General features: G+C 33.7%; 1 protein-coding gene across 1 annotated transcript in view; it reads left to right on the forward strand.

Annotated features, from left to right (window-relative positions):
• Positions 1–24,128, forward strand: part of LOC149423064 (carbonic anhydrase 2-like) — a 75,099-nt gene that overhangs the window by 4,677 nt on the left and 46,294 nt on the right. Inside the window, exons 2-3 of the mRNA XM_089633042.1 lie at positions 11,433–11,543; positions 21,197–21,333. Of these exons, the coding sequence (XP_089489168.1) occupies positions 11,468–11,543; positions 21,197–21,333 (213 nt within the window). The 5' untranslated portion in view covers positions 11,433–11,467. The remainder of the gene's footprint in view (positions 1–11,432; positions 11,544–21,196; positions 21,334–24,128) is intronic.

The following is a 24,128-nucleotide window of genomic DNA, read 5'->3' on the forward strand; positions in this document are numbered from 1 at the left end:
CTTTTCGTGTCTGTCTGTTTGTGCACATAGTTCTTGATTTTAATACAGTTTTCACTATCACTTAGAGAATTTCTTTTCAAAGGTTTATGTATATAATACATACATAATATATTTATAGAAAGTATAGAGAAGTCGACATTTTGTATTCAAGTCAAAAAATTATATATTTTCGGGCGCTTACATTGCTAACGCTGGCTAAACCTTAGAAGATAATGAACAAAATAATGCACTACGGAATTATATATCTTGAAAAAGCCTACAGGAAAGTCCCCGTTGGTATACAATTTGTCTCTCTCTTAAGAATAACCCACAGTAATCATATTTATCTTTTACATACATTATATGTTTTTTTCGACGCTATTTTGACCAATAAAACATTAATTCTTATCCAATTAAATATATAAATTATGTTGAGCATTTAATTTGTTTTAAAATTGCCCTTGAAACCATATAATTTAAATAAATATCTTAAAAGATTTCGCAATTTGAAAAATCACTTGCTACAAAACTATTTGCAGCCAACACAAAAGCTGCCGCAGCGAGTACCTTTCTTTGTCGCTATAACAAGTATATCGAAGTTCTCCATGTCGGATTGTTTACTGAGAATATTATTTAGTTTTCAATGATGAAACACAACTCATTCTTATTTTAGTGTTGTTATTTTGTTTATCCTAGTTATTTTGTTATTTGTCGTTTATTTTCCTGATCACAGTTTTGTATTTAAATTATGTCTCAAAAACGTAGTAGGTCGTAGGAATTAAAAAGGAATGCGTTTGGTACGTCTTAATTAAGAAAATGAAGAAAAAAAGAATATTCTGCTGTCAAATAGCAAAAAAAGTACTTCTTCGCGAAGAGATAGATAATCATCTGTTGAACGTAAGGCTTGCCTTAGTGTTGATCGAGGTAGGCATAGATCCCGGAGAGCCAGAGAATTACGATTCTTCATTTGAATACAAGAATTATCCTGTCGTTTCAATAATTACAATATCTATTATCTGTGAACATTGTGAATGGAACGATGAATCTGAAGGTATATTTTGCTTAAAGTGAAAATTTAAATTAGAAGAAATTCTTCTTACACCCGAACCATTACACTCTCTTCTGACGGGTGATCATCCTAAATCCAAACAATTCATGCGCCGATATAAAAACGCATTTAAAATATCCTCTGTTAAGAGTACCAAAAATCATAGAATATATATATTTTAATATCTTTGAAGAGTACGCAGGTTGTTGAGCGGGGTTTTATGTCTATATTTAATATTCAGGAGCAAGTTTATCATATAGCAGGGAGCTTGCTTCCATATCAGCCCGAAGATCATAAATTCCTGCAAATCTTCGTAGTAACAGTTGATACCAATTGGTAGAGAAACTCTTATACCTCATAAACAAGGCTCAGATATTTGGTAATTTCCGGTAAAACTGTATTTTTCAATGACCATTAACAAGTCACAGAGCTCAAACACTCAATGTTGCAGGTTTAGATTTGAGCGTTGAGTGTTTTTCACATGGACAACTATATATGTAGCCCTTTCGCGTGTAACTTCTAAACCAAATATGTTTGTGCTGTCTTGTGAAAGAACAGTTGTAAACATTGTACATAAAGACATTCTGGGGTTACTGACAGTATAGTCTGATTCAAGATAAAAATTGATATTTAAAGCAAATATAATCTAAAAAATGAATGTTTACAATAAAATAAAAATAAAGCAGATTACGTAAAGTAAAATTATTGCAAAACGCACATTTTCGAACTATAAACTGTCAGTAAAGATCTAAAAATGGATCGGATAGTACATGTGTCGCTCGAACTCTTTTGATATCAAATTAGTGCATTGCACCCGTGCGAATCCGGGCGGGTCGCTAGTAATTAACTCTTGACGGGCCAAATTGCCAAACAAAACGTCTGTAACCAAGTGAAGTGGGTCTTCCGACGACCCCCTGCATTTTTCTTTCTTATGGGCCTTTAAACTATAGAAATCCCAATTATTCAGTCAGTATTAATGGTAACATTATGTATTTGAGCAGGAACACGTAAAATAATAAAATGATATGTCAAGTATTTAAGCTAATATGGAAGAGGATAGTAATTTTGGGTACTACCTACTCCCCCACTTGGCTGCGAGATAGTTAATAAATGGGGACCTGAAAATCTCGCATTATTTTTTGGTAAAAAAAAAGCGGTGTTATTTTGAATGTAATGTTCCCTTTTTAAATACTTCTACTTGAATTTTACTTTTGTTTTCGGCAGTGAATGGATGAAAGCAAACCTTTGAAGTGAATGTTAATAGTTCACAGCAGTTTAAGAGTCAATCCCTAGGGAGGAAGGTTCAACCCATAAAAATTACGAATTTCGCGTTATTCGCCTCAAAATAAGTAATTCCGCGTTATCTCAAACGTGAATTTATCAGGTCTCTATTGAAAAATCACGACTAAATGGACAATAAACTTTCTTGACAAATATTTGAAACTAATAATCGTACCTACGAAGCGAAGCGTCGTGCTCTGTCAAGCTATCGTTAATAATAGTAAACAACTTTATAATAAATCCGACGGAAGATAAAACGTAATCGTCGTTAAAAACAACGAAAGTTTAACACGTGGTAGTGTTCTCCAGTGACTTTTTAAAATTTTACCATTGTTTTTTTAATAATATAAACTATAAAATTCACTGCATCCCAAACCAAAGTATTGTGTACAACGGATAAAGTGCGCGGATTGGCCGCTTTAATTATGAGCTCACCATTCAGGGCTCCTATTGGTTGCGTTTGTGTTGTGAATTTGTGATACCCCTTGTTTACAATCGAAACTATCTAAATTCTCTGTATTAAATCCTTTTAAAGTGACAATTGTGCGTCGAAAGAGATTACTCTTATCTCGCAAAATACTTTGTAGTATACATTTGTGTATTTTTTCTTTTAAATAAAATTATCCAGAACCTACAAAAAAACATATCCGATAATTTCGTGAATAAAACAGAATTTTTTCGGTAAAACCGATAGTGGATTTCGTAGATACATTCATAGTGATAAACTGTTTAAAGTTATTTGTGCTCAATTAGTGCAAATATAAAAAAAATCGTGATATAAAAACTCGATACGGCGACTTTTGTTTTGATTTACATAGAGCTAGACCGATTGCCCACCTACGAATTTTCAGGCGCAAAGCTGAACAGAACTAATACTTTGTTTCAAACATTGTTTTTTTTTTATTTTTTATGTGTCCTTATAAAGTAGTGTTTAATAATGAATCGTCCTAAAAAACGACACATAAGCACCATGATGTCTCCTAGTCCAGAGGATATAGGAGGAAAGTGCGTCACGATTGAGGATGCGGATGAAAACAGCTCGGTTACGTCATCCAAAGGCTCGGACGTCACCGAAGCGGAATATCCTTGCGCTTCAGGAGTAGATGTGCTCAATGAAACCCAAGCACATTTGACAGCTCTTCAACTTGTGTTAGCAGAGAAGCAATCTAAGGTCTCAAAAGACCAGCAGCTGAGGATCGCTAGAAACGTATCGGAAGTTTTCAGATCCGTATCTCAGCTGTTGTTGGAGCGAGAGACGATGCGTGCGGATTTAGCTACAGTTACAGCACAACTTAGAATGGCAGAAATAAAAATACGCCACGAGAAGAGGGAAAAAAGGCACCTTGAGCAAAAAATCATACAATTAGAGTCTGATCTCGGGCCTGTAATGCGGAGAGTGGCAGTGGCAACGGAGGCTACCCTCTCTTTTGCTGACATCGCCCGAAAACAGCCATATGATGCTCACCAACCCCCACCAATCACTCAACAAGGACATCGCGTCGGACCACCAAGACCTGCCGTTTGCATCTTTCCAACGGATGCGGACGCCACAAAGGACAGTGACGGTACGAAAAAAATGATTGAAGATACAATTCGGCCATCTGAACTAGGCGTTCGGGTCACGGGAATAAAAAAAATAAGAAATAAAGGCATCCTGATCAATACGGCAACCACGGGCGAACAACAAAAGCTATTAAATGCACCTTGCTTCGACAACTCGAGCAAACTGAAGGCCCGACTACCGTCAAAGCGTCTACCGAGACTGATATTCTTTAATGTTCCCCGGGACCTGACCGACGAAGATTTTTTAAGGATGGCTCTCACTGGTATTCCCAACGTTGAAGACATTGAAGAAACTATTGCAGGCTGTAAACTAAGTCACCTGGCTGGTGCTCGCACAGGTAACGCTTGTCACCGTATCTACGCAGTACCCGCTACCGTACGTAAATTTCTAGTCGAGCAAGAGAAAGTATTTATAAGCTGGACTGTTTGCCGCGTCCGAGATTTTATTGGCCTTACTGTCTGCACCAAATGCTACATGATTGGTCACTCATACAAGTATTGCAGAGATACCAAACCCACATGTGGACATTGTGCTCAACAGAATCATACTGGTGAGTCCTGCCCAAATTCCACCATCAAACCAGTTTGCGCGACATGCACCAGATTTGGTAAGCCTGCTGATCACTCAACTGGAGATAGGGACAACTGCCCGGCCTACATCGCTGCACTCAAGAACGACCTTGCAACTATAGATTATGGAGTGTAACATACATGAGCATAAGTGCCTCACCATCTAGAATTATAATCCCGTGACGAACTGTCTACGAATAATGTATATGAACGCGAGAAGCATCCGTAATAAGTTTGATGAGATCGAAGAAAAAGTAAGAAGTTCGCGGTACATTGTACACGTGCTCGTCATTACGGAAACGTGGCTTAAGATTGGAGAGGAAAAGTTTTACTCCCTGAATGGTTACAAAAGTGTTTTTGCTTCTCGCCCCAACGAAGGAGGAGGCGGCGTAGCAATATATGTGATTGATACTATGAAGTGTGCAATTATTGAAAATTTCTCAAATGAAAATTCCTTTTTAGGTATAACGCTTAGTAGCAGTGATAGGAAACCAGTTAACATCTATACTATCTATCGAAAACCCAACACAAATATGCAGGATTTTCTAATACATCTAGAAAAAATACTGAACGAAAGTAGACAAGATACATTAATATTCGGAGACTTTAACATTGACATATCCATATCCACACACTCTTCATTAAATTTTTGCAACATCTTACAATCTTACAATTTTTCAATACATAACAAAACATTTCCCACGAGAGTCACTGATACAAGCTGCACCTTAATAGATCACATCTTATCAAATAGGCAAAACATTCAGACTACTATATCGAATATTGATGATCCACTTAGTGACCATAATATACTTATTGTTGATTATAAGAACAACTTAAAAAAATGTTTTAATAATAGAACCAAATCCCGGATTACGAGACCTATCATCAACAGTATGTCAGTAAAATCCTATCTTCTTGATAACAATTTCACGATCAACTTAAGCAACTCAGAAGACCCTTTTAAAAGTTTCAATTATCACATTAAAAAGGCAATAGAATCAGGTACAACTACACCAAAAACAGGATTAAGAAGTCGGGTACAACTGAATACTCCGTGGTTTGATTCCAAATTAAATACATTAATCAAAGAACGAAACCAGATTCACAAGCAGTGGAAACAAGACCCTGGTAATCTTACTCTTGTAACACTTAAAAAGAGATTGAGAAATACCATTACTAATTATAGGCGAAATCTAAAACACAAATATTATGCGAACAGCTTTCAACAAAACCAAAATAACCCCACTAAAACCTGGAAAATCATAAACTCTATTCTATCAAACCGAACACATAAACCAACTAACGAAATAGAATCCCTCGTGGTAAATGACTGCGTAATTAAGGATCCGAGCCAAATAGCATCCGCATTTAATGAGTTTTTTCTCTCAATAGGAAAAAAGCTAGCAGCTACCATTCCGTCATTCCCGGATGACTGTAATACCGTATTTGTGGAACCGAAAGCTTGCCAATCCTTGTACATGGCTAGGACAAACAAAGATGAGGTACTGAGGATCATCTCTAAAACTAAGCTGAAAGCAGCACCGGGACTCGATGGAGTAACACCATCAGTTCTTAAGACTTGTAAAGAAGAATTAGCGGGTCGCCTTACAGAACTTTTTAATTGGTCACTGTCCTCGGGAAAGTTTCCAAATGAATTAAAGTTAGCGAAGATAATACCTATACACAAAGGAGACTGTAAAACATGTATCTCTAACTACCGTCCTATATCACTTCTATCGGTTTTTTCAAAAGTATTTGAGACCATAATCAAAGATAGACTCCTAAAATACATATCTGCGAATAATATCCTTACACCACAACAATATGGCTTTCGGAAAAATTCTAGTACTCAATGTGCCGCCTTTGATTTTATCTCCAACCTTCAACAGTATATAGACCAGGGTGAATATGTGGCAGCCATATTTATAGATCTCAAAAAAGCCTTTGATACGGTCGATCATGAAATACTCTTAAAGAAATTGGAATATTTGGGAATTGTTGGGAAGCCCCTAAATCTCCTCCGAAGCTACTTAGATGATAGATTTTGTCTTGTTGAAGTCAAAGGTGTCTCGAGTGGCTTAGGTAAAATCACATGTGGAGTGCCACAGGGATCAATTCTTGGGCCTCTGCTTTTCTTGCTATATGTCAATGACATAACTAAATGTGGTATCTCTGGAAACCTCCAACTTTATGCGGATGACACTGTAATCTATTATCACAGTACAAGCCTGAGTGACCTGGAGTCTCAAATGAATGTAGATGTCTTAATTCTAGCTAATTGGCTGCGTATTAATAAATTGAGCCTCAATATAAAAAAAACGCACTACCTAACTTTCGGTAATAAGGATTATGTGCCCATGAATATCACACTTGGAACTGAGAAGCTCCAAAATATAGAAGTCACGAAATATTTAGGGCTATTAATAGACTCTAAACTTTCGTGGAATTCCCATGTTGAGCATGTGAAATCTAAAATATCCCCAATAACCGGCGTACTGTACCGACTCCAAGGTCTTCTCTCTACATCTCTACTAAGGGCCACATACTATGCGATGATTCACTCCCATCTGAGTTATTTAGTTAGTATCTGGGGCACTATTACTAAAAACAAATATCAGAAATACAAGTGATTCAAAATCGAGCAATAAGGAATATCTACCGTCTACCGTGGGATATACATATCAAAGATATATATTTAAAGACAAACATACTTCCTTTTACGGTTCTACCTAAATACAATATCACTTGTACAATATTACAAATCATACATAGATCCTCACACACTAACATCAAACCAGCATTTAATTCAGACATACGCCAGCACAAAACACGGTCCCAAAATCTAATACACCTAGCATCGTCTACCCACACAACAAAATTTGGTATTAACTCATTACAATATATTGCATATAGACAATACAATGCATTACCTAATGAAATAAAGCAATCAGTAACTAACAAAAAAATATTAGTTAAAACGCTTAAAGATTATTTCCTGGAAATGTTTTTAAACCAGTGAATTTTCGCTCGCTTTCATATGTTGGTTTACTATGTGTCATGTGTATAGATGTCTCTCAGTATTTCTAAAATCTCTATTCTTAACAATGTATTTTTCCTTTTGTATTTATTTTTCTTTTCCTTTTCAATATGTTGTATTTTTTTAAAAAGTGTAATATCCTTGTAAAATGTATTTTATGTGTCTGTACTTCCCGTAATGAGTTTTATCTCCACTCATTGGGAATAATGTGTTACTTACCATGTTTTTTGTAATACATTATAAATAAATAAATAAATAAAAAATATTTGTTTCTTACAAACTGCTTGACCTTCGGCGAAGGTTCAAAACAACAATTAATAACATAATAGAAGTCCATTTATTCAATTGATTATGAAAGATAACGTCGTGCTCCGGTTTTTGTGAATACGTTCCAAGAGTCAAGGATTTTCTTCCGACAAAAATAAATGTATTAATTAATCAGACACTTCGTGCAAATGGAACAAATAGTTCTCATGTACCTGTCGCAAATTAGGACAAATACTTTATTGTTAACTATGTTTTTTAATTACCGTGACTTTATTATTCGGCTGTGACCCAATATCTGTAATCACAAATAACCTAAGTCGTAAATTGTCGCCTTTCTTATCTAGCAGTAACACAAATAGGTTTTAGGAGCATGACATTTTATATGCTATTCTTTGGGTACTAAACGATAAACGCTAATTAAAAAATAAATGCAGTTCATTGACCTGATGTGCTATTTTACAAATACGTATTTGAAGTATGCATTTTAAAATAAGTAAACGTGAAGAAGTTTTACGCAACTTAATTTGATAGGTTAGTTAAGTTTGTGTTAGATTATGTTAATTGAAACTGTGATTTTTTTATGTGAAAGCGGCCAAATGTTCCCAACCGTCTGGAACTGGTGAGACTATGGAATCTCCAATTGGGGTATGTCATGAGGCTGAAGGCTGTGGGGGGAAGGAAATGGGGGGGAATGAAATGGGGAAGAGGAAAGTATACAAGTTCCTGGCTATTCATATCTGGTCACCAAATACGGCCAAAACCATTTCAAGCAACGTTTCAACTTTGAATGTTAGTTTTAGACCAAGGCGATACTGAGTGTATCTTTCACTCTGGAACGTGCCGCAAATATACTAAACATTTTTATTTTTTATGTGTAATTTGTGAAATAACACAAACTTGAACCCACAACCTCCAGTTTGCTAGTCAAAAGCTTTATCTCTCGACCACAGAGTCCGTCAGTTACTAGTAGATCATTCCCGGTTTCGCCTAATTTTCAATACACTCTCATATTAGTAAAAAAAAATGGAATCGACCAATATGCAGTAGGTACTATTGTCTTATTTTCTGACAGTTAAATCTCTGTATGAACTAAAAGTACGAACTAAAGAAAAAAAGCTGTACAAATTTCAAGACGCCAGAGCTTACATTTGAGGAACTGCTTAGGAAAAATAATGTAGTTAAAATTGCATATCCTAAAATAATTATTTTGTAATTTTATGAAAATGCTACGAAAATAATAAGTTCGATATTAGGTCTCGAATGGTGACAGATTTTCAGATTGGCTACTTTATATGCGGCACCTACATTTATTCCATCATGGAGGAATCCAATATTTCCAATGTAACTAGAGTCACCCTCGCAATACGTTAGCATTTATTTCGAAACCATTTTATCACAAAAGAAAGAACCATATTATTAACAATAAAATCCACTTCCATTACTTTTGTTGTACTTCGAAACGAAAGTAGAATCACTAGACCTAAACCTAGCAATTTTATATGCCATTAACATTATTTCCATTAAAAAAAAAATACTATAAAAATTTACATGTTCATTCAAAAAGCTGTGTTAGTCTCACAATTCCCCTAAAAATCGATCCGTGGTTCCATTGGTTCTGGATAGTTTAACTGTCTGAACTCTTATGCTACATAAAAAAATAAACGCAACAAAATAGTTTTAACAATATTTTACTTGAAGGGCCGGGCCATTTAATTGGGTTGGTGAAAACAGTTACATTTTTAATTTTTAAAATCGGGTGTGTTGATTTGCCTTTAGTAGGTAATATACCATAACAACAAAAAACCAAAATCTCAAACTAAAGCGCTAGAAATATTGCAAACATGTCAATTAGTTCTTACCGCGAACTTTGGTGGGTGATTATTCAAGCAAAGCAATTCTAACCAAAAAAAAATTTAATACAAATTTTCATTGTAATCGTAACTTTACTTTTGCACGTGTTCGGATAACATATTTAGGTACAAGCCTAGATTCCCTAATAATACTGGTTATCCATTTGGAAACATGTTCCAATAATTATCTTTTAAAAGATAAATAAATTGAAAATCAATGTAATTTATTTTCAACGGAACAATAGAACAGGAGAATCAGTGCGGAGAAATAATAATTATAAAGGAGTGTTTATACGAACGCTTTCTAAACCACACAAAATAAAATTTAAAAAAAGTATTGTATTATAATATAAACTTGGATATGGTGCAGTCACCCATTTATTCACTCCTCAATTCGAGACTGTTATAACGTGAGAATATTTCTAAAATTATTCACGGTATGCCAAATTAAACACAGCGTAAAAATTTTCAAGTAATGATACAACAATTTTATTAGCTCCACCTATAAAAGAATAAACTCTTTTTAGTTGTTAGACGTTGAAAAAAAATGAGAAAAAGTACTCCGTAAGAAAAGAATGATAAGTTTGACTATAAAACAGAAAATCTGCATGCTGAAGCAGAAAAACTATTAAACGACAGTAAAGAAAAGCGATGATCTCTGGCGTCTTGAAATTTGCACTGTTTTTTTGGTTCTTGACTTCTAGGTCAACGCAAGTATTTTTGACTCTCGGCATATTTTTCTCAATAAGTTATATTATTATAAAAAAATAGATGTAATGTTTACGATCATAAATAAATACATGAATATGAAATATATGGGGAGCATCTCCCATCCTTATCCTATATACCTCTTCCTCTCCCTTTTACCGAGTACTAATTAGTTTTAAAACACAACAAAATTCTATCTCTATCTCTATCTAACTTTAGCATTAGAAACATTTAGTTTAACTTTAATTTTAACTTTTACTTTTGTATGTGTTGTAATATTATGTAAATTTTTCGTTTTATTTGTCTTATTTCCTTTTTGATATTTTTAAATATAGAATGTATTTCATTGCACTACCCCTGCATATTTTTCAAACTATGGAATGTATTTCTTGCACTACCCCTGCATATTTTTCAAACTATGGAATGTATTTCTTGCACTACCCCTGCATATTTTTCAAACTATGGAATGTATTTCTTGCACTACCCCTGCATATTTTTCAAACTGTGGAATGTATTTCTTGCACTACCCCTGCATATTTTTCAAACTATGGAATGTATTTATTGCACTACCCCTGCATATTTTTTTAAATATGGAATGTATTGCGTTGCACTACACCTGCATATATTTCAAAAGGTATTACAGTGATTTAGTTTTGGTCTAAAGAAAGAGGTAACACAACACAGCATACAACCCCAAAAATAATTGTGGGGTAGGAAAGGAGGTGGGAAATAGGAAGGCTGTGGAGTACCTATCTGGCTATTCAGATGTGCTCACCATGCACGGTTAGAGTCATTTTAAAAACGTTTCGATTCTGAATCGTGCAGAAAGTAGTGTTGTACTTCATAACATAAAACGTTCAAGTAATCAAATTATACTTAAGTTCGCGAACAGGACGACATTAAGTTTGCAAGCTCGAATGTTCACCAATCGTATGTAATCATAAACAAATCGTGTTCATAAATTATTGTTAAAAATGCTAACAATAATTATGTTAGTAAACACCACGAAATTTAGTTACAATGTCCACCAATCGCTTTTAATCATAAACGAATCATTTATATAAATATTGTTAAAAATGACAACAAAAAACGCTACACATAATAATTGTTCTTCACATTGTTGCAGACTTTGCTGGCTTTACATATCCATACACAACAGCAATGAAGTGGATGTCTTTCTTATTTATAACTTGGACCATTATAGTTAACATTTTTCTGTCAAAGTATTCAACATCTGGTAAGTGCGATAAACAATTATTAATAAAAATCCAAATATTAACTCGACTTTTTTTTCCATTGATAGAATTTTGTGTATTAATCTTGCAATCTTGCAACTCTGATAATTAGAATTGTTTGTATTAATCTTGCAATCTTGCAACTCTGATAGTTAGAATTTTGTGTATTATTCTTGCAATCTTGCAACTCCTATAATTATAATTTTGTGTATTAATCTTGCAATCTTGCAACTCTGATAATTAAAATTTTGTGTATTAATCTTGCAATCTTGCAACTCTGATAATTAGAATTGTTTGTATTAATCTTGCAATCTTGCAACTCTGATAGTTAGAATTTTGTGTATTATTCTTGCAATCTTGCAACTCCTATAATTATAATTTTGTGTATTAATCTTGCAATCTTGCAACTCTGATAATTAAAATTTTGTGTATTAATCTTGCAATCTCGTAACTATAATATTTAGAATTTTTTTTGTAATAATTTTGCAACTCTGATAATTAGAATTTTGTGTAATAATCTTGGAATCTAGCAACTCTCATAATTAGAATTTTGTACATTCATAAAATTGATTCCTCTTTTTTTTCTCTTTTTTTATAAATATTAATTCCCGGAAGACTGATATTTTAACCAGTTCACATTAAATATTTTCAAGGTTCTATAACCAAAGAACCAAATTTTCATTATCTTATAAAATCAGTTAAAACCATTGAATAGGTACCCATTTCATTAAAATATGTCAACTTTTATATGTGTCTTCTTTGATAATCGCGAATATCTGCAAAATTCTCAAACTCTTAGAAATCACTCGGTTTTTTAACTGTTTTTTTCGGGCAACGTGGCATCGAAAATATTTATTTTTATTATTATTATTTTTTATAAATTCTAGATTTTTTTATAGATGGACAAACATTACCGGATTACTTAAAATTATAATAATTAAAAAAAACTTTACAATAATGATGAATACAATCACTAATGATTCCATAAAAAAATGTAATTACTTAAAAGTTGAAAATTGACAATGTCACCCCATTTTGCGGTATTTAACGGAGACCGAAGTAAATTATCACGATAGCAATTTCATGAAATTAAGGAGAAAATAAAATATACCATTTAAGTTTCCCACTGTCAATGTTAATCTTTGCGATTATGTGCAGTGGTTCTTGCATTATTTTAGGAAATATACGTGGTTTTACAATACATATTACATACGCTTATCATTTCAACTCCATTCGGTCAAATGATGTCCTTCTCTGTCAATTTCACGCCTCCAAATTCAGCAGCGTTGGCATCAACATTCCATTTCGGACTGCTAAACTTCGCCTAAATCAAAGTAAAGGTACCAGAAAAGTAGTAAATACCATAAATTTTCTTTTGTTTTAAAAATACTAGCTTACGTGTACCCCGCTTTGCTGGGGGTTATCCTTAGGAGATAGACATATATCAGTGTGTACTTTTCTGTAGGCCTTTTTAAGATATACAATTCTGTAGTACATTATTTTGATATACCTCATGAGGTTTAGCCAGCGTTAGCAATGCAGTGCCCGAAAATATATTTTTACGTCTTGATTATAAAACATCGACTTTTCTCTACTTTCTAGAAATATAATATGCAAGTATCATATATGTAAACCTTCGGAGAGAAATTTTCTAAATGATAGTAAAAACCATTTCAAAATACGTTGCCTAGTTTAGAAGAACTAAGCGGATAAACCGACAGACGCGGATAGCGAATTTATTTTATACTATTTAGAGATTATTATGTTAGATTTCATATTGATTGAGTAAGTTTCAATTCATATTGTTTGAGTAAGGGCTGTTTCCCAATCGGTAAAAGACTAAACGAAACTGAAACGAGTTTACGAACCAAAAATGATATAATTCGATTTCGATCGTAGGCATGATCGGGGCATTTCTGGTTTTGAAATGAAAATTTTTCATGGCACTTAGTAGAAATAAAATTTTAAACATTTCGGTTATTTTACGTAACCGGGTGTCGATATATCCATCAGAATTTTATTGTGTGACAAAATTACCGTTTGCGGTCGTTCCACGTTTAAATTTACATTTGATTAATGTTTTGTGCTCACCGCGTTCAATTTTTTTTACATATTTCCACAAACATTTTGATATTTTTGGTGACTTACGCAACAATTTTTGTTTCTCTATGTTTTCAATTATGCAGGCTTTAGCGTTGTTTTTATCCTAAAAATAAATAATAATACCCAAAAATCTCTGATGTACCAGGCCGTTCAACTCTATAACAAAATCCCGAAGGAAATTGCTGTGATAGAAAATATTAATAAGTTCAAAAATGAATTAAGAAAATATGTCTATCTCAATTATTAATGTTTCTTTTTTTGTGACTTTATTGAAATATTTAAAGAAAGATTATGTTTGCCAAACAATGTACATGTTTATATGTTTATAAAACTATTAGCACACACGAAGATGTGAGCTAACTTAAGATTAATAAATAAATAAATAAAAAAGGCATTCCTAATAAAAAAAATTGCGATTATTGATTTTTCTAATGCCTGTGGTAAAATTATAAAAAAACCCTTAATTTCAATGGGTTAAAGAAATTTTAAAAATTGCAATTAGTTGAAATTTTACAGCCTCCGTCGTTGAGGGGTGAGGCCATAGACGTATTAATATATTAATATGTCTATGGGTGAGGCAGTCGATGAGCAAGCCGTAGGTCACGGGTTCAAATCCTGGCGTGTGCTAGAAAATTTTATTTGATTGATTTGTGTTTTTTTTTCACAATTCACTTATTTAAAATAATATATAGTATTTAATTATTGAATACAATATTAGCGATTCTTAAACCAAAATCTGAAACAGAAAAATCAGAAAAAGATACGGTAACATATAGGACTTGAACCCAGGACCCTTGTCTTGCCGGGGCACCGCTCTACCAAATGAGCTAATGGAACTCTATCTCGTTCGGTCATATTAAACTGTATCATACTTCGAATAAGAAAAACCGACATTGCCTTATTTTAATTGCCTTAATTTTTCTCACCGCACATTTTTATTGGCATATCTTTATGTATGATCGCAAGATTCAACCCGAACTAAATGCAATTTAGACAGCGTCTTTGGATGTTTTGATGATTTAGATTTCGTTTAGGAATCGCTAATATTGTCTTATATAATTAAATATTACAATTTGAGGTTTTACTCACTAAGTTATTCCAAAAAAATTAAAATAATCTTTAGTATATTGCACTTCCATAGTGAAAGATACTCTCAGTAACGCTCTGGTGTAAGATAATCGTTCAGAATTGAAACGTAGCTTTAAATGGCTTTGGCCATGTTTGGCGACCAGATCTGAATAGCCAGATACTTCCCCACCTTCCTCTTCCTCGTCTCCTTACCGTACCTACTACCTTCAGCCTTACAAAATACCCCAATTGCTGATGCCATAGTCTCACTAGCTCCATACGGTTGAGAGCAGTTGCAATATACAATTAGGTTTCAAAAAATAAAAATTGTTGCGATTGTGTGCTGCATTTTCAAAATGGGCATGATGTAGGCATATTTCGTATGTCAATAAGATTATTTAAATATTATAGAATAGTTAGTTTAGGTAAGGTTATGTTAGGTTAGGTTAAGTTAGGTTAGGTTAGGTTAGTTGGTAGGTTCAATTCCTCTGCTGGCTATGTTCCACATCATTGCACAATCAGCGTCTTCCGCTTATAATGATGGTAGTACGATTTTTTTATACGGTTTTATTTTTATACTTATTCGTAACCCGACAATGCATCTCTTAAAAAATAAATGATAATAAAAATAATCTTTTCAAATCCAGACAAGCGACAAATTATTTACCTGTCTGTAATATATTTTATGAGACACTATTTGTATCCTTTATTTGTGATTTTTAAAAAAAAAATCGATTATGTGGTAAAAAATCTCAGTTTTCATTTAAGCAAATTTTTCATCGAGTCATGCTACATACTGTATAATATATTTAATGGTTATTTTTTACGTATTTTGTTTTATTATTCCTTGTATTTGGGGAAAAACGCCAGTTCCAACAATCTCATAGAAACCCGAAAAGAACCCATCTTATATTACAGTGTTAGCATTTTATGCTGGAACCCTTTCGTATAACACAGATGTGTTGTTTTCCTGGAATCCTTTACTCGTGAAATAGGGCATAGTATAAAGCAGCGTCGTACACGGAGAAAATAATTCTGTAAAACAAGTGACAGCATGATAAAATATTAGTCATTCAGAATATATCAAGCATTCGTGTTCTTTTCCTTAACTATATGACATCAGTATATCAGTATTTGTATGAACACGTGTTGCGTTGTCCGCATAAAACATTTTCTTTTGAAAATAAAATATTAGGCCATTCATAATATATCGGAACACTTGTTCATGCAGCTTTTCCTAATAAATACGAGTATAATGACGAAATGCGACGAAATTAGAATATTTGTGAATACGTGTTCCAACATCCTCATAACAAAGAGATTCGAGTTTTACTGATACTTAGTTATGAACTCTTTCAATTCATTCGTTATAGGCCAGCAATCCCATTTTTAACAGGAATACGAATAATTTGACCGGGATTTTTAATAAATTAACAGTATTTCATATCAGTAAGTTTTCTCCGTATACCATGATTATTTTTACCTAAAAAAAAACTTTTCAATTAAAGATGTACCTAACTAAAACCGACAAACCACTTTTTCTTTACTTTTACTATAGGTACAAGAAATTTATGTTTCTGATGCCCTATCTCTTAGAGGTAGGCCATCATCGGGTAACCTTCACACTCCAGACCTGCAACCCGGTACACTTAGGATGGGTTATTTAGAGGAATTTGAACAATTCATCAAATTTCAACGTTCATTCTGGGGTTCTCTGAAAGTCTTATTCAAGTTCTGTCATTTTATCATTATAGGCTAGTTGTTTGACAGAACTGAAATAAAAACAGAATTTGAAAAATCATTCACAGAACTTGAAAATAAGCGTTTAAATTTGATGAATTGTTCAAATTTCAAAGTTAATTTTCAAGTTCTGTCAAAGATTTTTTCTAGTTCTGTTATTATTTCAGTTTTGGCAAGCAACTAGCCTATAATGATATAATAACAAAACTTGAATAGGAATTTCACAAAACCCAAAAATAAACATTGAAATTTGATGAATTTTTCAAATTCTCCGAAACAACCCGTCCTTAGACTACGATGCTGTAAATTACCCAAGATATGAATTTGAAAAAGTAGACCATCATAGAAAAATAAAAGCTAAAGGCGTCTTTTTTTCAATTCGTTTTCTATTTTTTTTTTCAACTTTTCTTGTATGAAAAAGAAACAAAAGGGACTACTAAATAAAATAAAAAGTAAAAGATTTTGTTGTAGAAAATACAGAAAACGTTGAAGAAAATAAATGGGAAATATGGAAAGCCACTGTTGTAGGTATAGTGTGTAAAATAGGGTGTAAATATTACACATACCATTAACCCTTATTGCGCGAAGTGTGGCAACACATGTTGGGTGGGCTTGGGGTTATGAAGAAGTTCAAGTCGTAGTTCTTGTAGGAAGAATAGAAGCAATGTAAGAAGATATATAAGAGTAGGTACGTATCGTCAAGGTTATAATTTATTAATTTCTCCTGAAGAAATCTAAGAGTATTTACAAATTAAAATTAAAATGCCAAGCAAATAATTTTGGGTGGCTGAAAGTTCAAATTGATTAATAATTCATTTGAGATAGTATTTTAAATACGCGGTTTTTTCCCATCCTTCAAATTAAAGTAGCCAAAGACTTCATAAATTTATTCACAAAAAGGTTCTCATTGAGAAGGTAGGTAAAATTTAATATATTAAAGTATTATGTTTCTACATAAATTAACAGAACTATTATATAAAAAAAATATATGACAATAATATCATAAACTGCTCATTTCACTGGGGAATTCCTGTGTTGAGGTGTGGAGCATTACAATTATATAAAATAAATACAAAAATTAACACTATAGTTATTTAAACTAAAATTACAGTTGAACAGTTAGTGTAAAGTTGGCAACAATAACATTCTACTGACTAAATAAGTATTACAAAGTACCGGTATTGGCTTATCAGCCACAATCATAGGGTGACCATACTGGCAATGAAAAGAGGTATGGTATGAAGAATTATTAACAAAAAAATAATAGTAAATAAATGAAAATAAAAATAGCTAAATACTAGCAGGTATTATAGTACCAATAAGTAAATAATATGAAGGGAAAAATTAAGTACATAATAAGAAAATAATTATAAGTAAGTAATAATACGTACATAAATTAAGTATATAATAACTCGTAAATTAAGGATATAATAATGAGTACATTGTAGATAATTATCAAGTAAATAATAATAATCGGTATAATTAACAATATTACAATAAGTTAATAATTATAAAAAAAGTAAATTGCATAATAGTAAGTAAATATGGATAAAAATTAATTGTGATCAAAAATATTTTTAACCGAACACCATATTGAGTAATGACTTCATTTCATTAGAACGCCAATTCTTAACGCGTTTCTAATTCAAACATCCTGTGTTACTGTTTACAATCAACTTCGAGAAACGAGCTCGCTTCTTTTTTCCCTCCTTTAAAGAAGAACCTCCTTTTAAGTATTTGTAAATGTGGCATAAGCCGTTAGGGCACAAGAAATCCTGAGGGAACCTAAAGGTAAGCTGGGAGAAACCTGAGTGTTACCCGAGGAGGACCTGAGGGTTACCTGAGGTTAACCCAATGGAAATCTGGGTTTTAACTGGGGGTAGCCAGAAGGAAACCAGTGGGTTAGTCGGGGAAAACCTAAGGGTAACCCAAGGAAAATCTGATGTAACAATGAATGATCATATAAATAAATAAAAAAAGTGGGTGTGTCAAGCCTACGCAAGACAGAAGTGAAACTTCTAGTTTCAGCTGATGCTTGGCGTGGCGCAGTTCGCTGGTGTCTGAGAGAGAGGAAAGAAGAGAAGAGAGAGAACGTTCGTGAGCGGCTCCCCCACCTCAACAAGGTTTCACTTCAAAAATGCCACAGCCGAGAATCGAACCTCGCTTAACTGATTGAAAGCCAACCACGCTAAGCACCAACTGTAAGCAAAGCCGCATAAATTGATTATATTATGTAGGTTCTGAAAATATGAGAGCTTGTTATGTTTTATAATGTTACCTACATCACACCCAAAATATAATATATTTTTAAAAATAATGTACAATGTACAGAAATAGAATCCCACACAAGATCGCGTAGTGCGCTCTAGCGAACGGATATTTTATCAGAGGGAGATAGTTTTAATTTTTTTTTCTGTAAATTATTACATATTATCAAAATAAATAAATTAATTAAATAAATGTAATACAATTATCATAATATACGGATTAGATAATAATTTTAATCCAACACAATAACGCAAAGCGCGCTCTAGCGGAGTAATGTTTTATCACAGTGAGATAAGTGTTTTTATTATTTTGCAATATTATTTTCTTTTAAAAAATGTTCTGACCTACTAAATAATAATATATTGAATGAAAAAGGCGTTAAAAACAAAAAAATAATGTGCGATGGCCGAGAATCGAACTCGGATCAACTGCTTGGAAGGCAACTATGCTGACCATTACACCACCAACGCCAGTTGTCGGGATGAGCTAAGAAGCATTTATATGTTACTTCAAAACTTTGACTAGATCAAATGAACTTTAATCGGTGGTGGGGGTACCCGCATTTTCGTTTCGGTCATGAGTCGGTTTTACTCCGGTCCTCGAAATTGCATGACGCGCGTAAAGAAGTTTCACTTCAAAAATTAGGCGTATTGGATCTATCAAAAAATTAATATATAAAAATGCAAAATTTAGTCATTTTAAATACATGTAGGATAGCGAAAGATTTTTTATATATTTTTGTTGAGGGATCAGTAGGATTTATAGGCCCTGTTAGAAGTTCTACCGAGCCGAACCCTCTGATATGAAAATATCTGGAGTCGGTGAATTATTTTCCCATTTGATCTCTGGTGAGTTGACGAGTTGTTCTTGTATTGTTTTGTATTTATTTTGCTTATATAATGCACTTGCATAATGTTGATTGACTAGATGATCATTTGTGGAAAATTATGTAGAAGGGTTTAGTTTTTCCTATGGGGAAGATTTAACCCAGACATAAAATCGGAAAAAATGTTAACAGTGTGTAGCTGAGTGACAGAAGTATTGTAAGGACGAAACAGTTGTCACGCATTAGAAGATAAATATGTTAACAGTGTGTAGCTGAGTGACAGAAGTATTCGAAGGACGAAACAGTTGTCACGCATTAGGAAAACCTAACGGAAGTAAAAATACAAATACAGAATGTCATTATTTTTACTTTTGTTGTTTACTAATTAATCTATCATATAAACAAAACTCTATGTTTTAATAGATAATGAACATTTCACTTTGATGTAATTAAGGAGTGAAAAAACGCATCAATTTATCCAACAATGAATGATCTAGTCTATACGGACATTACAATTCATTCCAATTATCGAACCGTGACGCTTACAGTGTAGCTGCTATTTCAATGTATTGAGATCAAGTTTAAATAATGAATAATAATTACTATCAACATGAAATCATTCATATTAGATGCAAATTATTTCCGGCAGATTTTTTGTTACTGGCGACTTTAAAGTGCGTTTTTTCAGGTCAATTTATGTATAAAAAGTTAAATAAATAAATATTGATAGTGGAAATTAGATTGCCAACTGATTTGTCTTTGTAAATACTTGAATTTGGTTTAAATTGACGAAGTTGAAGGTGACAAATTGACTTTCCACGTAGATAGGCAGTCGGAATAGATGATAGTATTTAAATATGTTTTGACTGGTAGAGGCTCGGCCATTCGCGCGTACGCAGTCCATTGTCAGTTTAACGAGTTAACAGAGACTTTTAAGATTTAAATAATGTTTTTAAATCAGTTAAAGCCATTGATAATAAAAACATTAGAGAGGACTTGAACCATTATTATTATGAAACCGTCCAGAATCATAAATTTCACTTTGATAGTCAGTGCAGTTTGATCGTAGCTCGGCGACACTCGGCACATTTTCATGCCATATCTTCAATTGTTTATCTTATCTATGATTGAATCCGATGTGCATAATATCAATGGGTAACTGCCGTCGAGAAGTTTCAAAGTTTTTTAGTAATACTGAGGCAAAAATTGTCGATCTACGATTCTCGCAAGCAATTTTATTTCTGACTAGTTGCACATCTTCACGCGTTAGAGAAACAATATCGCCTGTTGCTTTTACGTCCAACAAATGGTGCTGTTTAAAAAAAAAGCATTTTTGTTCAACAGATAGCGTTGTTTTTCAAAAAAATCATTTTTCTCCAAGAGATGGCGCTGTTTTTCAAAAAAAACATGTTTTATCTGTCACAGGTGACATCTACAATCTATATAATACACACGCGTATTTGAATGCAACGTTATTTTAAACATACAAAGCAATATGTGAAAAGCTTTCAGAGATTTGAGATTTTGAACCAACGAACATTTACATTTTTATTTATATAGATAGAATGATTCCTGATATAATTAGGAAGACAATATATATTTTATTTTGTGAATGAGACTTTCCAAATCTAATGCTGTTATTTTTTTCAGGTTGTGTATTTGAAAATGTTGTGGAATCAGTGAATAATCGACGCAATAGGAAAATAGATTCCCTCTATGAGCTGTCCTCGCGGCTCACGACGCGCGATGGCTTCTCTAAGATCTTAAACGATATTCTCTGGCAAAATGTGAGTTATCAATATATTACTTTGTATGGTCTACCTACATTATATATTTGAGATGATGGTACAAATGTGAAACAAACTGCCGGCGTTCAATCTTACCTATTTTTTGCCCTTACTTTGACTTTTTTCCTTATTAACACCCTTCCAATAACAAAATTTCCTAACGTTGCCAAATGATGATGATTTAATTCCCCAGTATTTTACACGTTACACAAAAGAGCTTAGAAGACATTACAAAAAAAACTTTTATTCTTCTATCGGATGGAGGATATAATAAATTTATTTATATATAAATACATACATAGGTGCCCCACACGGGGGAATATATAAATAAATATATGATATGTATGTGTGTGTAAAATAAATTAGTGAAATAGTAATCACGAACTAAAATTTGCTATTTAAATTATACATAACCCATGCAGAAGGATACTATTATGCTACGTTATTCTTATTGTTGAGAAATCTTATTATAATAATAATAATAATAATAATAATTTTTTATTAATTTCTTACACAATTACAAATTAGGATTTAATACATATAAGAAATTAGGTTATATAAATTTTACAAAAGATGGTTTTAAGTATTTATACATAGAAAAAGAAATTTCAAGAAATGTGGAATTTCCAAAAAAAATTCAGGCAGTGGTGAAAGATCTCGTCAATGTGGAGAGACTCTTTCAAGAATCAGAAGAATTTCCCTTCTGAATCTCTCCTCACTGACGCCAAATATATCAATCTCGGAGGAGATTTGGTTCAGGAGCAATATACTCCTCCCTACCGGGAGAACCATTGGCAGGTTAGTTCTGCAGGCAGGAAGATAGAATAATCTATGATGACGTTGTCTAAGATAGTCATCTGGAACATAGAGACTCACGCGCTCCAAAATGGCTGAGTTCTCAATATAGCCTCGCAGCAGTCTGAATAAGTGGGTAGCGGCATACCCCTCCCTTCTGAGCTGCAGGGAGTGAAGTCCCAGCATGCCCAGAAGAAAGTTCGTCGGGTAGAGCCATGGATAGTGGCCGTACTCCCTCATGTAAAGAAATCTTAGAAACTTTTTTTGAACCCTCTCCAACATGAGGGAGCACCCCGCCTCATGAGGATTCCAGATAAGCGAACCACTCTCCAGCCTGCTGCGGACTAGGGAGAAGTATAAAATCTTCAGAGCACGGGTATCCCGAAATACTCTGACGGTTCGGAGAACAAACCCTAACATTTTTAAGGCCGACTGGCACACCCCTTCGATATGAGGACGAAATGTCAACTTATTCTCATACATAATCCCAAGATCCTTTATGTTTGAAACTCGTTTGAGATTATGACCGAGCATAGTGTACCTGTGGTATGTGAGACTAAATGCTCTGGTGAAAGTCAGAACTACGCATTTCATGACATTGAAATGAAGCTTGTTTCGTTGACTCCACTCTGAAATGTTATCAACATCAGCTTGAAGGTGCAGGCAGTCCTCAATATTTCTTATTAGAAGAAATAATTTTAGATCGTCAGCGAACAGCAGAAAGCGAGAAAAACGAATGACTTCAGCAATGTCATTAATGAAAATGGAAAAAAGAAGAGGCCCTAGGATCGATCCTTGGGGAACCCCAGAAAAAACAAGAAATTCGGCAGATTGGAAGATTCCGTGAGTGACAAATTGTTTTCTGTTCTTGAGGTAACTTTTAAAAAACTCTAACATCCGAAGTGAAAAACCCATCTGGGCAAGTTTTATGAGTAAGATATCGTGATTCACGGTGTCAAAAGCTTTGGAGAAGTCGTTGTACGAACAGTCTACTTGGTAACCTCTGTCTAGGGACCTAGCAACATAGTCGGTGAAAACCATCAGGTTGGTTTCAGTGGATCTTCCTTTCCGGAAACCATGTTGTTCTGGGATAATGTATGCGTCTATCTGAGGCATAATGAATTTATGAATTAATTTTTCAAATACTTTAGCAGGAGCTGATAGTATAGCAACTGGTCTATAGTTTTCGATTAAGTTTTTCGAACCATTCTTAAAAATAGGACATATTTTTGAAGTTTTCCATACTTCGGGAAAAGTTGAAGTATTTATAGCTAAGTTAAAGATAAGACATAGTGGTGTTTTTAGGAACTCGGCACACCCTTTAATAAAAAATACGGGAACGAAGTCTGGTCCGATAGAGTGCGAGTTCTTCATGAGTCTTATGGCACTCATAACGTCAGATTCCGTAAGTATACCTAAATCGACGTTTGAAGCTCCTTTGGTATTAAATGTGGCCGTATTATTAATGTCTAGAAGTGGAGGGTCTTTATTGTAGACCGATTGAAAATGATCAGCAAATGCGTTTGCCACACCCAAGCCACGAAATTCCTGATTACCTTTCATCATGGTGTCTTCTAGACCACCATCCTTCCGAAGAGATTTTATATAGTGCCAAAACATCTTGGGATCATGCATGATGTTTTCCTCAATTTCAGACACGTAGGCTCGATAGGCCACTCGAATCTCGCGCCTAACTAACGCTCGGTAAAAACTAAACAGATCGTATTCACTCTGAAGGCGTCCAGCTTTCCAGCGCTTATGATGGGCGTGTTTGATCTCTATATTCGAGATGACTTCTCTCGAGAACCACTTCGGATACTTGCGACCACCACTGCCTGCACGTTTTTTGGGAAAACAAGAATCAAATACGTCATAAATACATCTGTAAAAATATTGCGCCGCCTCATCTACTGTACAGAAAGTGCTGAGGTTTTGCCAGTCCATCCGGCTCATTGATTCATACAAGTTGATGAAATTACCCTTGTTGAAATTCCATCCCC

The sequence above is a fragment of the Hesperophylax consimilis genome, chromosome 6, assembly GCF_061612785.1.
Source record: "Hesperophylax consimilis isolate HC1 chromosome 6, BYU_Hcon_1.0, whole genome shotgun sequence".
In the NCBI taxonomy this organism is placed as follows: Eukaryota; Metazoa; Arthropoda; class Insecta; order Trichoptera; family Limnephilidae; genus Hesperophylax; species Hesperophylax consimilis.